The 16549-nt window shown below is 45.9% G+C and overlaps 1 protein-coding gene across 22 annotated transcripts in view; it reads right to left on the bottom strand.

Annotated features, from left to right (window-relative positions):
• Positions 1-16549, bottom strand: part of borcs8 (BLOC-1 related complex subunit 8) — a 25389-nt gene extending 8840 nt beyond the window's left edge. For 3 of the 22 annotated variants that reach the window (XM_072482272.1, XM_072482268.1, XM_072482270.1), the window contains exons 1-5: positions 12346-12421; positions 9695-9807; positions 8584-8648; positions 6891-6998; positions 4745-4814 (exon numbers count right to left, since the gene is read on the bottom strand). In XM_072482272.1, the coding sequence (XP_072338373.1) occupies positions 4745-4814; positions 6891-6998; positions 8584-8648; positions 9695-9807; positions 12346-12382 (393 nt within the window). In that variant the 5' untranslated portion in view covers positions 12383-12421. Of the gene's footprint in view, positions 1-108; positions 1760-2125; positions 2206-4744; positions 4858-6890; positions 6999-8583; positions 8649-9694; positions 9808-11720; positions 11916-12007; positions 12286-12345; positions 12422-16366 lie in introns of those variants that run through there. The other 19 variants (XM_072482277.1, XM_072482273.1, XM_072482276.1 and 16 more) reach the window with 14 other exon arrangements.

The raw sequence follows: 16549 nt of genomic DNA, 5'->3' as shown, positions 1-16549 counted from the left end.
ATGCAGCAATTTCACAAAACTCATGAGGAAATTGAGGGTGAGCTGCTGTTTACATGTGGCTAAAGGCAGAGCAGTGAAACCGCCCAGCAACTCGTGGCCATGAGCAATTCACTGGGTACCTCTTCCTCGCCACAAGTTGCTGGGTCAATTTCCACTTTGATAAATGTGGGCCCGTGAAACACACCATTGTTTTGGCAGCAACGTCTGGTCTCATTTCTTCAGAGGCAGGAATCCCACCTTTATCAGGAGTGAAAACGAGGCAGAACCACCACAAAACACAAGGAAGAAATTTACCAGATTTGATGACTGACCGGGGCAATTTTTTTTTGATAACTTAAAACCAGGGCAGGTAGAATTAACCAAATGAGGATACGAATGTCTTCGTGCCGCTACATTTTAACCTCAGAAAACTGGCTCCTTTTGCAGATATATAAATATATTTTTGACTATTCCCTTTGCCGTGTTGCAAGGTCATTACTGTAAAGGGGCCAGCTGTCTTCCATAACTCTCGATGTTCAATAGGCTGCTTGGCTTTGGAGGGCGTCACACCCGAACCAGAGCCCTTTTCCAGCCGCTAGTGGGAATCTTTGGCAGATTTTCCATCTTTTTTAAAAATAAATGTTTTTATTCAAGGTTTTTCAATAATTTTTACAAAACACTCAAAAAGGAAAATAATACAAAGAAAACAGGGCAATATGCCAACAAAACAAAACTTAACCCTTTAAACGATTAACAATTTAACACCCATCTCAAAGCAAAATGGGGCATGCACTCCTTACAAAAAGCAAAAGAAATCAGCCCCCCCCCCTTATTTTCGATCTTCACCCACCATCTCACAGTCCAGGGGAACTGAGGCTGATCCTGTGGGAGCATCCCCATAACTCCCCCTGGGTGGGATGAACTACTTCAGCACACACTGGTTTTGAAACTTGGGATGTCTCTGTGCCTGCTGTCCTAACCTCAGTTAGCAATACATCGTAGTACACTTTTTACACCCCCCACACTGCTTTGTTAAGTCAAGTGACGTTCTGTAATATGTTTGGGATTATTTCAAGCTGGGTTTGGTTGGATTTCCAATTCCCTCTCCCAGGGCTTGGACCTGATCTGCTGGGGAGCATAAGCATTTAACAGCAGCTATCTGATCTCCTGGGAAGGCATCACATCCAAGCGCCAGGCTTTTCCTCCAGTTTTTACACATACACAGAGAGACACACATTTTCCAACAGCAATGAATATTGATTAAGGGCCGAATCCCTCGCTGATGTCCCCCACCCGCAACACACAAACATCTTCCTAACCCCCTGGGATGCTGAGGCCTATTGTATGTTGGGAAGGGGGTTACGCTTGTGTCCTTGGTTTCAGAAGGACAAATTCCTCACCCCCTCACAGATTGTTGCAGTGAACAACTCTCAGATTTTGTTATCAGGAAACAGATTGGTACGATGATGGGTTTCACCTGTCACAGAAAGAGTAACAATCCCAATAGACTGAAGCATAAAATGCACTTAATGTCAACATACAGAAACATTCCCGGTTCCTGGAGTGCTACCAAATGAAACATGAGGCACATCTTTGGGAACTATTCCTCAACTTATCATCCAGAATGTCAGAAATGCAGAATTGTGCTGCGTTAACTATGCTGGGTCAGGGTGGTGAGCTGGATGTTACAGAAGCCCTCGACACTCCAGAAAACAGGAAGGATCAGGCTTGGCTGCGATGCCCTCTATAGTCAAACAACCACCAACATTCTCTGTCCAAGCTGAAAGCAGAAGCACAGTCATTTAGGTGGGCAATTCTACATCGTGGGGCATCAGAAACCTGCGGAATCTCCTCCTTCCTCTAGCAATAGATATGCTCACCATCCAGTAAGAGGTGGGGATGCAGGTCATGCCAACAGCAATTGGCAGAAGCCGCAAGTCCATACTTTCTGATCTGATTGATACCCTCTGCTGTGAATCCAAAGGAAGGGTTTAAGTCCCAAATCGACACACAGGAAGGCACTTGAATCAATGATCTCCAACCTTGCTCATCCGGTCAAGTGGAAATCATGTGTTTTGGGGGTGAAGTGGGCGAGGGGAGCTATTGGGAAGGATTGATGACAAACAAATGGTCGCCTGTAGCTCACCTGGCTTTTTGAAGATGAGAATGATGCTCACACGACTCATTCTCTTCAACCCAAGCTCAGGACATTCTTTACATCACTTCCTGCGATGAATAAAAGAAAATGGCTTGGTAACGGTTGTCCAATCAGAAAACACCATGCATGCGCATAGGTTAAATTTTTCCCCTGTTGGATTGATGTTTTCCCAATATGAAAAAGACAATAAGGATGTTGTTAGCTACAGACGTCATAAAGGAAGCGAGACTGACCACTTGACCAGTCAGCGAGTCTTGGACAGTGATAGGTTAGATCGGTTGGACACCGATCAAGTTAACCAGGGAATTTTCAACGTATCACAACTGCAACCGAGTTATCCTTCTGACAGCGGTTTAGTGCTCGAATCACCAAACTGAAGCCATTCTCCATTACAGCACAGAAGGAGGCCATTCAGCCCATCGGGTCCAAGCCCGTTCCCTGCAGAGCAATCCAGTCAGTCCTACCCCATTAATAATAATAATCTTTATTATTGTCACAAGTAGGCTCACATTGACAGTGCAATGAAGTTACTGTGAAAATCCCCTAATCGCCACACTTCCTCTTCCAAGTTCCAAATTGCTGCATCCCTTCCAGCACCCACAGTGGTTGCCAACCTTCCAGGATTGCCCCAGAGTCTCCAGGAATTAACAAATTAATCTCCAGGACTCTGCTGTGAGTTACCCCAGAATAATCACCGGGCATTTAAAAAATTGTGAATTCCCCCCCGCCCCCGCTCCATTTTATTTGAACATGTACCCATCATAAAAATTATCAGAAGACAGGTTAAAAAGGACTTCCAATTGTGGTAATTCAAAACAAATTGCTTTTTTTGTTGCCTGTGGAAAGGCAGGCACCATAAGGTTGGATATGTTGAATGGCGGGAGGCGGGAGAAGACAGGTCATAACGTGTAAACCTCGAGGAACAGTAGAATGGTGGTTATTCCTGGGGCAGCACGGTAGCATAGTGGTTAGCACAATTGCATCACAGCTCCAGGGTCCCAGGTTCGATTCCGGCTTGGGTCACTGTCTGTGCGGAGTCTGCACATCCTCCCCGTGTGTGCGTGGGTTTCCTCCGGGTGCTCCGGTTTCCTCCCACAGTCCACAAAGATTAGGTGGATTGGCCATGATAAATTGCCCTTAGTGTTCAAAATTGCCCTTAGTGCTGGGTGGGGTTATGGGGATAGGGTGGAGGTGTTGACCTTGGGTGGGGTGCTCTTTCCAAGAGCCGGTGCAGACACGATGGGCCGAATGGCCTCCTTCTGCACTGTAAATTCTATGAAGTAACCCAGAGGCCTGAACTGATGACCAGATACATGAATCCCACCACAGCAACTGAGAAATTTGTGTTATTTAGCCAATTAGTTGTCAGGAAATGACTCATCACAACCTTCTCAAGGATATTTCAGGATGGGCAATAACATTCGCATCTCGTGAATGAATAAAACAACAACATTTCAGAGTTGGTAACCCTAAGCTCACCTTGAATTCCAATGCTCTTCTCACAACCTAACTCAGGACCTCCAAACTCAGGACTTTTCACCTTCCTCAGTCTTCCCTTTTGATAAAGAAAAGATTGAGGGGGTTGGGCCTATTTCCATTGGAGTTCAGAAGAATGAGAAGTGACCTTATTGAAACATATAAAGGGCTTGACAGGGTAGATGCTGAGAGGATATTCCCCCTCGTGGGGGAATCTAGAACTTTCAAAATAGGATGGGGGGGGTCTGCATTTAAGACGGAGAGGGGAAGAAATTTCTTTTCTGAGGGTCATTTGTTTTTAGAATTATCTTCCCCAGCACCAGTGAGTCAATTGAAGCTAATTTGGACAGATTTTTGTTGACAAGGGAGTCAAAGGTCATGGCGGGGGGGGGGAAGAGAGAAGAGAGTAGAGTTGATCAGCCAGGATCTTAATGCACGGGGTTGCAGGGGCCGAATGGCCTATACCTGCCTCTTATGAACTAACGTTAATCCACCTATCTGTGGCCTTTTGAAACCCAAACGTTGTCTCACTACTTCTCAATTTGTCTCATCTTGTCGACTCTTTTCGATCTTCCCTGCTCTGCTTTGCAATTTAACACAATACACTGGGGCCGGACCCTCTTGCTCAAGGTGTCTAAAATACCTAGACAGTCATGCAAGGTTGTCAGCAGAGCTGGGCTTTCTTGCTCCTGCACCCACACATTGATCAGAGGAGAGCACGGGGATGATTAACAGCCTGTAGGGGGGAGGAAAAATAGGACAGAAAAATATAACTCTTGGCACTTTAGCAGACCTTCCAACCTGGAAGTAAATTTCATTCAAGGGTAATGGAGCCAAATGCCAAGGGTTGAGGTGAAATCAAATTGACCGAGGATTCAAACATTGCAATAGGCCCACAGAAGCTTCGGACTGCCACTAATCATTCATTTAACTGGATCTGAAACAAAATATAAGCAAAGCAAAAACCAAACATATAATGATTAAAACACTGCAGGAGATTGCTCAAACAAAGGTGGCAAGTTGGAAGGTCTGCATTGGTCAAGTATTAAAGATTCAACTGTACTTGAGGCTGCGGAGGCCCCAAGCCTGGCATTAGAGTTTGGTTTGCCTCCCGATTTCAGCAATACTAACCTGGAAAGGGAGGGGTGCACGCTTGGCTCTGCACTCAGGAAGAAGAGAAGGAGGGAGGTTCAGGAACTGCCTGTGTAACAATGGAACTGTAACAGACACTCACATCACTAAAGCTGCATGCAACGATGGGTAAAAAGAAAAGAAAACGCAAATGCAACATGAATACTGGGAGTACTGAGGGTGCATTTTAACATCGTGCAATTTAAATCAAGTTACAAGCAGGGCACAAACTTGACCCTGCCGCACATCACAATCTAGTCAGCCCGTCCAGATCCTGGCAACCTATCATCTCACAAATGCAACGGGTTGGGATAAATTCAGAAAATAACATTTTGTGACACGGTGGAATAATTTGAGACATGAGGTGTGATGAGTGTAGCATGCCTGGGAAGTAAAAGCTGATTGCACCGATGGTTTTCTGAGCTCTCCGCCAGAGGGTTTTCCCTGCCTCATGTCATAACAGACATGTGAATAGAAGCAGGAAGAGGTCAGACACACACCGCCCCCCCACACACACACACAAGCTAGTCAACAAAATCATGAGCTCCATGTTTCTGCTCGATCTCCACATCCCTTGATTCCCTTAAATATCCAAAATCTTACGTATCGATTTCAGTATTGAATGATACTTGATGGCTGCGGATCCACAGCTCTTTGGGGTAGAAAATTCCAAGATTCACAACCCTCTTGTGAAGAAATTTCTCCTTATCTCAGGCCGATTCCTTGTCTTGAGTCCTACACTCTCGTGCCAGAAGGAAAACAGCCTCTCAGCATTTGCCCTGTCAGGCCCTCTAATAACTTGGATGCGTTTCACTAAAAATCACCTCTTATTCTTTGAACCTTCAGAAAATATATGCCCATTCTACTCAATCTTTGCCTGCTTCCCCGGGCATTAAGATCCTGGCTGATCTGATTGTGGCCTAAACTCTACTTCCCTGCCAAACACTCCTCCCCCTCAAACCTTGACTCCCTTGTCAACAAAAATCTGTCTACCGTAGGTTCAAATTGACTCAATGCTTTCTGGGGAAGATAATAAGACAGTGATCTCTGAGAACGACGCCCATTATTAGCAGCGAAAAATTTCTGCACCATTGCCATTCATTGACCCTCTGTTTTAAAGTTCAGGTAGACATAGAAGGAGGACAGGATGGCACAATGCCTCCCTCAGTCAAGTAACTTACTGAAACACTCTAGAGGTTCACTTATGAAGAATGGCCACTTGTAGTGAGGTATAAGTGAACAGGGGCAGCTTCCATGCACAGGACCTCGGCAAAATGGGGCTTGTGCAGACTTTGGGATGATGCTCTTGGGGTGGGGCAGGGTAAAGCCTTCATTTCTTCAAAAGTTGAATTCAAGACCTCCTGGGACCTCCCGGGTAGGCGCACCATTACACTGACTGCAGACAGCAGTTCCATAGTCTTCCATCACTGAAGAAAGCCTTTCACTGAGCAACGGTTTGCCTGGCATGGAGAGTGTGGAAGTGCAGATGGTTTGACACAATCGAACAGTCTCTGCATAGAGAAAAGTTCCCACCCACACCCTCCATCCAAAATATCTAATTGGAAGCAGGGCTGCATTGTGAGACTGATGGAAGCACAGGACTTGGTCAGAGGCGTCACCTGATGCTATAATAGTCACTCAGTACTCACAGAACTTAAAACAGCTACAAATTAAAATACTTCAAATCAAACATCGAACTATATAATCCCCCAGGAGGTTTCAGTAAATCAGCACTTCATCACCATCATCCTTGTTGTCTATTTCTCTCTGTTGGTGTCACACTTCCAGTCAAGAACTCATTTTCAATTGTTGAAAGTTATGAGCAAAAATGACATGTACCATTGTCAACATTTCCCATTCAATTTTTCTGTCACACTATAGGCTCCGGCCATTAAGTGGTACAGTGAAGTAATTCCACCCCCCAAAAAAAAGTTGTCAGGTCATTTTAGTTAAGTCAGCCAGTTTTGGTTAATGCAAATTCTAACTTCATCGCTACACAGAAGCTCCACGACTATCCAGGTCTGAGGTGCTGCTTTCAATGATTCCCCCTGACACACACCCAAGCTGACAGCCGAATGATTAAAATTAAATGAGGGGGGCTAGAAACAATGGGCGCACCCAGCAGACCCCATGACCCTCACAGTACCTGCGGCTCTGCAGAGAGCTCATCTGGTCCTTGATGCTGATGGCTCGTCGCAGCAGCCCCTCGATGTTCTTGAAATATGCCCCACTGTTGGACATGCTTTTAACAGCACTATACAGGGAGTGGGGAGGAAAGAAAAGAGCAGAATAAATCCATTCAGGATAGATGCCAGCAGTGGTTTAGTCAGGAGGACCTTGTTTGGAATCAAAGGGTTCAAGATCCCACTCCAAAGAGAATGCATAATCCAGACTAACGTGTTCCACGCAGTACAGAGGGAACGCCATACTGCTGCACGTCTTTTAGATGTGACATTAAACCAAAGTCCCATATGCCTTTCTCAGGGTGGTTAGAGATCCCACACTTTGAAGAGCAGAGAATTTCTCTCTGGTGTTTTGCACAATAATTATCCAGAGGGTGTAAAAGGTGCACATTACTGTTCAGAGTAAAGGTCATCTTGCCAAGTGCAAATTGGCTGCTACATGTCAACAGTGACAACACTTCAGAAAAGTATTTCATTGGTTATAAAATGCTGCAAAAACGTGCAGAGGTTGTGATAGGAGCAAGTTTACTTTTATTTTTTTTAAATGGTTGTATTTCTCCAGCTGAAGATATTTCACTTCTGACTTTTCACCTCTGATACTGGAGTCAATGCCAGGGCTGACCCCTGGGAGGAAAATTTACTCGTTTGTTGGCCACAAGGATGTTGCAATGTTAAATGAATTTGGTTTTCAATGGAGATCCTCGTGGACATGGACACCCAGCATAAAACTGGCACCAAGTTCAAAAAATGGGGGTCATAGATTGGCAGAAGGATTAGAGGGGACATGAGGAAAAACCTCACGGTGGTGGGTATCTGGAATTTGCTGAGTTGGTGTTGGAGTTGGAGGTAGAGACCCTAAACTCTTAAAATACAACCTGGATCTATACCTTAGGTGCTGTAAGCTGCAGGGCTATGGGCCATGTGCAGGAAGGTGATATTAGAAAGGGCACCTTGCTGTCTTTGGGTCAGCATGGACAAGATGGGCCAAATGGCTGCCTTCTGTGCGGTATCATTTCTATGGTTCTAACTCTCAAAGTGTTCACTCAGAGGGAGACCATGGGCCAGTAGAGCTGGTGTGGCATAGACAGCCCTAGGGAGTGTTTTATGGGACAGTTTAGGGGAGCTTTAGCCTGTATCTGACCCTTTCTGTAATTAACATGAGAGTGCTGCCATTGTGTGTCCAAAGTGGGCAAATGTTCCATCCCCAGCATTGACAACCCTCACCTACATCTGTTCACAGAATGGTCTCTGTATGTGATTTGATTAGAAGGTGCTACAGATATTTATCTCCTCCTTCTTTGAAGGCGGTGGCCCCTGCTGGAGTACATGATCTACCATTCTGGCAGCACATCAATATCCCACCTAGACATCCAAGTCACATCCAGTCAGTGAATGCCAGCTGGCTGTCCAACAATGGGAGCTTCACAGGCCAGCAGTTGCCTTGGTCTACTGGCTGTATATACAAGGGTTCTCCAGCCATGATCACGACACAGTAATCCAGAGGGGGAATCCACCTCTTGAGGAGCCCAATATCATTACAGCATCTCCATTTGTGAACACTTGCTTCAATTATCACACATAACACATACCAGGGCCGATACTGGCACCTTGCACTCATTTAAAACATTCCCTTCAGCTTTACGAGGACAGTCTCACCTGCAGGCATATTCAACAGTATATATCGCCCCTTGGCACTGCTCCTCCACTCCTTGCATGTCTGTCTGTGGGGGAAACAAAGGAGGAAAATCTGATGGACCAACCCTGCCGATTAAACACAGCATTTTATTTTCAGGATGAGGGAATTCTTCCTTTCATAAAGCTAGCTGATCAAAACCACACCTGCAATGCACTTGGGGCTCCCTGTGCCATCGACAGTCAGATGGGTTCAATGGGACTGATACATCGGTACCAACACAAAAAGAGATTAGTGTATGTATGTAGCTATGTAAGGACTGCTTACCCGCAAGTGACTGTTCTACTTTCATGGGTAAGAATGCAGTTTCTGTTTCCTATGATTGTAAATGAGAGCATGCTCTGTTACCCGCAAATGATTCTAAACATCCTTGTGTGACAGCATGAGTTGTGTGCCCTGTGTGTTTGCTCTGTAAAAGACTAATACCAATGGTGAACTAGTGGAGGAGGAGAAAACATCACTGCCATCCTCACCCCCGTTATTCTCCTGTTCCCCAGTCATGACTGTGGGCGAGGAGGTGGGAGGTCTGCTGGATAAACATTCACAAATCAAGAGAAACTGATGTAATCCCTGATAGCTCAAAGGGCTAGATGATGACTGTACAGTGCAAAATTCAAACCCCGACTTCAATCTGTATCACTCTGGCTGATCATGACCAGGAATAACACCAAGGTCAACATGACTGAGGTTTAGTGCCTTTGAGGTAGGAAAACAGGGGGGGGGGGGGGGAGGGGGAGGAAAAGAGGTGGAGGAAAATAAAAAACAGACACAACCCTTCTTGTGGATACTATTCAGGAAGTCCAGCTGGATAACTCACAATTATGTTGAGGAAGATTGGCCACAATGGCTCCTGCAGTCAAATCACTTTTGTTGACAGCAAATATCTAATATTGCTGATGAGGCGGTGGGGAGGAGGAAGAGGAGTTTGTGTGGGGCACGGGTGGGGGAGGAAAGAGGGGGAGATCTGCTTGGTTACTCTCTGTCGGTAATGGACAATGAGAATGACACAATTGGAGCAGAGATAATTCAATTGCAATCCAACAATTCCCGGTAACTCACTCGCCCTCCCCTCACCTTGTGCTGCACCAGCTCTGGGAGAGATCGACGCACGTGCTCCTGCAGTCGGTACAGAGCCAGTGACGGCTCATTGGCCAAGAAGTACATACTTTCCGTGAATTTCTCTGTAACTGGATGAGAGCCAGAAGTTAGACCATATGTGACTTTTGGGGCTGCCCTTCACTCAGGCAGAGCTATGTTGCATGGTTTATCTGACACAGGTTAATCAAGATAATGTGTATTTATATAGTGCCGTTCCAGTAGCAAAAAGATCCTGAGGTGCTTCCATTAAGCAATACTTCGATTTTAAAATTTTCACCCTTGTTTTCAAATTCTTCCATGATCATATTCCTCTATCTCTGTAATGTCCTCTGGGCCTACAATCCTGCATATCTGCACTTCTCCAATTCTGGTCTCCAAACCACCCCCCATTTCCATCATTCGAGAATTGGCAGCCGTGCCTTCAGCTGCCTGGGCCCTGCGCTCTAGAATTCCTTCCCTCAGCCTCTCTTTCCACCGAAAGACACTGCTGAAAACCCAATTCTTTATCCAGGCTTTTGGTCACTTTCCTAACATGATCTCATGTGGCTCCGTGTCAAATTACATACGAATGTACAAACCAGGGCCATTCAGCCCCTCACTATTTAATAAGATCATGGCTGATCTAAAAGTAACCTCAAACCTACATCCCGCCTATCATAGAATCACAGAATTTGCACAGTACAGAAGGATTCAGCCCATCGAGTCTGCACCGACCCTTTGAACGAGCGCTCTACCCATATCCACTCACCCAACCACCCCTCCCTACCCCCATAACCTAACCTGCACATCCCTGGACACGAAGGGGCAATTTAGCGTGGCCAATCCACCTACCCATACATCTTTGGACTGTGGGAGGAAACCAGAGCACCCGGAGGAAACCCACGCAGACACGGGGAGAGTGTACAAACTCCACACACTGACGCAAGGCTGGAATTGAAACCGGGTCCCTTGTGCTGTGAGGCAGCAGTGCTAACCACTGTGCCAACCCGATAACCTTTCGTCCTCTGGCTCACCAAGAATCTATCTAGCTCTGCCTCAAAATATTCAGACTGTTTCCACCACCTTTTCAGGAAGAATGTTCCAAAACCTCACATCGTTCAGAGAACACTTTTTGCATCATCTACTTGATCCCTTATTTTTAAACAGTGACCCCCCCCTAGTTGGAGATTCTCCCACAGGAAACATCCTCTCCATATCCACCCTGTCATGACCCCTTTTGCAAACCCTCCTGTGAATCACTTTGGGACATTTTTTGATATTAAAGATGCTTTATAAATACAAGCAGTGGCTGCGAAGCGGTTTGGAACCTCCTGAGGCAATTGTATTTCTTTAACTTCAATTTCAAACTGCCTAATCACGTTTAGACACTCCCACTGATATTGTTTAAAAAGATACAAAACATTAAAATCCGCAGAGCAGACTTCTTCACGTATATCTTTGTTCAAAAGACCTTTTTAATGTCACCTCATGTTCATTCAAATTCATTTTCCTGGTAGGAAATTATTGAGGATGGGTGTGGAAGGGAAGTTAATGAGTTACCAATTTAGAAGCATGCTGGGAATATTAACTATATTTTAACACTGCTTTTGAGCAAAAATAAGGAGGTCAAGTAATGTAAACCAAATACTGCTTAGTATGTGGTACTGGCCTTATTATAATAAGTTGTTCTTCCGAAGGACAACAAAATGCGTACTCAAATTGTTTTTAAACCAAGGGCAAAACATTCATATTTCCTCTTGCGTATGTTCCCAAGCTTTAGCTCTTCAAAGTTGTTTATTTCAACCTATAAATATAATGGTTTTTGACTGCATAACTCAGAGTGCAGTGCCTTGGCTTTGCAGCTGAAACACTCTCTCTCCACAAGTATATTTGTGTAAATAAATTTCCTTAAATCGAACCTCGAGGAATTTGTCTTTATTATGATTTCCACGACAAAGGGAATGCAAAAACATAATAAATAAAGTGGTAACTGAGGTGTTGGGGGAATAAATAAATACTCAACTTCACAGATTAGGTGAACTAAGCAGCTTCGAATCCAGAGTGGACTGTATCAGGAACAATTTTAGTGCAAGAGGAGGCCACGCAGCCCTTCTCTTTTGTTGACTCCCTTCCTTCTGTCCGCATTCCCTGGCCACTGACACTGAACACTCTTTTCCTGGGGATTGCCAGTTCTTGCTGGACACATTCCTGAAGGTTGCATCATTTGACCTCATATCACCCAAACCCGTCGAACAGCATTTTGTTTTCTTTTCCCCCCCTTTAAAAAAAACACTTTTGTTTACATAGCACCTTTCATGATCTGAGGACACCTCGCCACGCCTTACAGCCGATTAAATGCTTTTAAAGTGCTCCCACGAGGTCACATTATTGTTTCTGGGATCATGCTGTGCGTGAACTGGCGGCCGGCTTTCCTACTTTTCCAAGTCTCCACTTCATTGGCTGTAGTAACACTTCGGGGAGGGGGGGGCGTGAAAGGCGCTATGTAAAAGCAGGCTCTTCCCTTCGTGCTCGCTCTTTTCGGTTTACCGCACATTCTCATTTCCGGCCCCTTTAATTCAGCCCCTTCCTGAGAGGGGTTGTCAGGCGGAGGAGGCGTCTGTATAAACACTCACGGGGGACGCACTCACCCTTCTTAACTTTCAGGTGCATCTCCTGATCCTCCATCTTCCATCCGCCGCCACTTCCTGTCCCGTCCGCAGGAAGTGTTCACCCGCCCCACCTTCCCCCCTCCTCCTCTGGAAAACCAACACCATCAACAACGGTTCTGCCCTCTCCCTTCACACAGCAAGGGGTTCTCTTTGACCATCTTTCATTTATTTGGTTTAACCCAGTTCATGCTAATTTTTTTGGGGGGGGCTAGGATTTGCTTTTAGAACTCCCCCCCCCCCCCCCTTTGTGCTGCAAAAGTCAAAACTCCTGACTGTGATGCCTTCCCATTGTGTCCCATCAGCATAGCTGGAGTTGCCAACCCTCCATGATTACCCTGGACTCTCCAGGAATTGAAGATTCATCTCCAGAACACCTCTGAGACACACACAAAAAAACGATAGGAGCATTGAAAATAAAGTATAGAGTTTTGAACGCCCTTGTTTATTATTTTTTTAAAAATTGGAGTGGCAAAAAAATCGACGGTTACACTAACCGTCAAGCATCGTTCAATCCTGGATTGGGAAGCGTGTTCGGTTTACAATTGGTGGGTGGTGGTGGGGAGAAGCGGGGCACTGCCAGGGCAATCGATGATGGGAGGGTTGCAGGGTGGGGTTGGGGCAAGTGGTTGGCCATGGAAAGCCATGAGATTACAGTTCCAAGAATACAACCAACCAGCGCTGGCAAAAAAAACTGCCATTGTATCCCTTTCCATGTGAGAGTCAGTACATTGAGTGTTGGTCGGCTATTTGACCACAGGGAGTATCACATCCAAGCACGATCTGCTTCCCACTTGATGTCCTTATGGAGGCCGTTAGGCTGTATCAAGTTAAAGTTACAACATCAATTTGCTATTCATGTGGCACCTGTACCACAGAAGGACCTCCCACAGACGGGTAATCAAACAACATGAACTACATTGTAAGGCAATATGAAGGGGGTTGGTACAGTGGTTAGCACCGCTGCCTCATAGCGCCAGGGATCCAGGTTCAATTCCAGACTTGGGTGACTTTCTGTGTGGAGTTTGCACGTTCTCCCGATGCCTGCATGGGTTTCCTCCGGGTGCTCCAGTTTCCCCCCACAGACCATAGATGTGCAGGTTAGGTGGATTGGCCATGCTAAAATTGCCCCTTAATGTCCAACGGTTAGATGGAATTACAGGGTTACGGGGATAGGGCAGGGGTGTGGGCCTAGGTAGGGGGGGTTGGTGCAGACTCGATGGGCTAAAGGGCTTTCTTCTGCACTGTAGAGATTCTCTGATTCTACGAGGTGGATTTCAAGGAGGGGTTTGAAGAGATAGAGGTGATTTGAGAGGAAATTGTGAAAACATTGTCACCAAAACCAGAATTGAAAATTGGAAATGTTTCAAACTGGTCTTGCATATCTTAAAATGGGACTGTAGTTTTGGACCATGCACCAAATGCTTGAGTCAGACTTTGATGAGGTTAATCTGATTCAATGGTGGAATGTGCTTAAGAGGCCGAATAGCCTCCTGTCGCTAGATCTCTGTGCAATGTTAGAGGAAGTTGGAGAGATAGGGAAAGTCCAGAACAAGGGGATATAATATTAAAATTAGATCTAGGCCGTTCAGGAGGGAAATCTGGTACTATCCTTACACAACGGGAACTCGTTTCCCCAGAAGGCTGTGCTTGCTGGAGGTAAAATAGAAATTTCAAGACTGAGGTCGACAGGTTTTTATTGGGTGAGATTATCAATGGATATGGAGTTGAGGTACCAATTAAGCATGATCTACTTGAATGGTGGAGCAGACTCGAGGGCCTAAATGGCCTCCTTCTGTTCCAGTGTCATTAGAATTGTGTATCAAATGAAGGCAGGTGGCACATTTGAGTATGAAAAGGCTCCAGTGTGTCAGGTTCCAGGTTCAATTCTTTGTCAGTACGGAGTTAATTTATCCAGCACCTCTTCTGGGTTTGGGAGGAGTTATCTGACTGGGTTTGACTTTGTGCTTGCTCTCCACTGCCCCTTGCTGGAAAATGAGTATATATTTATGCAGTGAGTGAGGATTGATTCAAATTAAACTGCAAAAGCCCCATGGTAGAATAACATTCAAACACAGATGAGCTACAAGAGAGCTCCTGCCAACTGTGCAATAAGTTCCAAAATGACTCAATTCCTTCTGGCGATTTCAGCCTCCATCTGCACAGGATCCCATAGAATCCCTACAGTGCGGAAGGAAGCCATTCAGTCCATTGAGTCGGCATCAACCCTAGCGAGGTCCATCTCCCGCCGTATCCCTGTAACCCCGCGCATGGCCATTCACCCACCTAACCTGCACCTCTTTGGACACTAAGGGACAATTTAGCATGCCAATCCATCTAACCTGTACATCTTTGGACTGTGGGAGGAAACCGGAGCACCCGGAGGAAATCCAGACAGACACCAGGAGAACGTGCAAACTCCACACAGTCACCCAATGCCAGAATCGAACCAGGGAATCTGGCGCTGAGCACAGATTTGAATTTGACTATGATGCTTTGCTTGGTCAAACATTCAATTAATAGCGCAATCCATCGACCAGAGACTGGCCCTACCATCCTTCGCTGCTTCATCAATGACATTCCTTCCATCATAAAGTAACCATTCACAACTTCTATTGAAGATGTCCATATCCAAAATGCAGCAAGACCTGGACTATATCCAGGCTTGGGCGAACAAGTAAAATTCGTGCCACACAAGTGCAGGGCAATGACCACCTCCAACAAGAGAGAATCTAACTATTGCCCATGACATTCAGTGGCATTGCCATCACTGACTCCTTCACTTTCGACTTCCACTATTTACAGAAACTGAACTGGACAAGCCATATAAATACTGTGGCTACTAGAGCAGATCAAAGCTAGGAATCATGCAGTGAGTAACTCAACTCCTGATTCCCCAAGGCCTGTCCATCATCTACAAGGCACAAGTCAGGAGCATGATGGAATACTCTCCACTTGCCTGGATGAGTGCAGTTCCAACAACACTGAAGAAACCAGACACCATCCAGGACAAAGCAGCCCACTTGATGGATACCCCTTCCACAAACATTCAATCCCTCCACCATTGATGCATAGTTGCAGCCGTGTGAACCATCCACAAGATGCACTGCAGGAACTCACCAAGATTCCTCATACAGCACCTTCCAAACCCATGACCTCTAGCACCTAGAAGGACAAGGGTGGCAGTTACATGGAACTCCAGCACCTGCAAGTTCCCCTCCAAGTCACACACCACCCTGACTCGCTGTTCCTTCACTGTCACTGGGTCAAAATCCTGGAAATCCCTAACAGCACTGTGGGTGTACCTACACCATGTGGACTACAGTGGTGCAAGAAGGCAGCTCACCATCACCTTCTCAAGGGTAGTTAGGGATGGGGAATAAATGCTGGCCTAGCCAGCGAGACACACATCCCTTCAACAAATTTAACAATGCTACTTGTTGTTTCAGATCCCATGGGTAAACAATGAAAATTTGCTCAGGTATTGTTGAAATTCAGACAAACTGTTTCTCAGGGTAGCCCCTTCGGGTGGATCTGCCCCTCCTCCCCGCTCCCCACCCCCTCCCCCGCTTTCCCCTGGAATGCCAGCAACCACAGAGGAACCTGTGTTCCAGGGAGAATCAGCACCCAAGGGGTGTCCTTGTCCCTCAGAGAGAGCCAGCATCTTTGGTACGGGAAGCTGGTAAACAGGAGGGAGCAGCTAATTATCAAAGAAGCAACTCAGCGCAAACCGTATCCTCTCCCCCCTCCCCCACACACAATCCATGCAACCTCAAAACATCTAAAATGAAATACTAGCTTGTTTTAATGTTTGAGCTTTCAGAATGTCCTGCTGGGATGATTGAATGAGCTCAATGCATGAGTAGGCCAGCACTCTGCAACAGGCTTCAGCTGAATATTAATGACACCAAGTGAAGCTCCTGCCAGTGCTGTACAAAGGCAGAATGCCAGTCTGCCAGCTTGCTGTCTGCATGTCATTGGGATATATTTTCACAATACTTACTTTTCCTCGGGGTCTCTTATTTTTCTCCTTCCATTTCTCACCCTGTCTCTTGAAGATGCTGACTCATTTTTTTTTTTCTTTATTCGTTCACGTCGGTGTGGGCATCGTTGGCTGGGCCAGCATTCATTGCCCATCACTGGTGCCATTTAAGAGTCAACCACATTGCTGTTGACCTGGAGTCAC

The sequence above is a fragment of the Scyliorhinus torazame genome, chromosome 18, assembly GCF_047496885.1.
Source record: "Scyliorhinus torazame isolate Kashiwa2021f chromosome 18, sScyTor2.1, whole genome shotgun sequence".
Classification (NCBI taxonomy): domain Eukaryota; kingdom Metazoa; phylum Chordata; class Chondrichthyes; order Carcharhiniformes; family Scyliorhinidae; genus Scyliorhinus; species Scyliorhinus torazame.
Note: the sequence above shows the minus strand (reverse complement) of the source record. Positions and strands in the feature narration are given on the sequence as shown.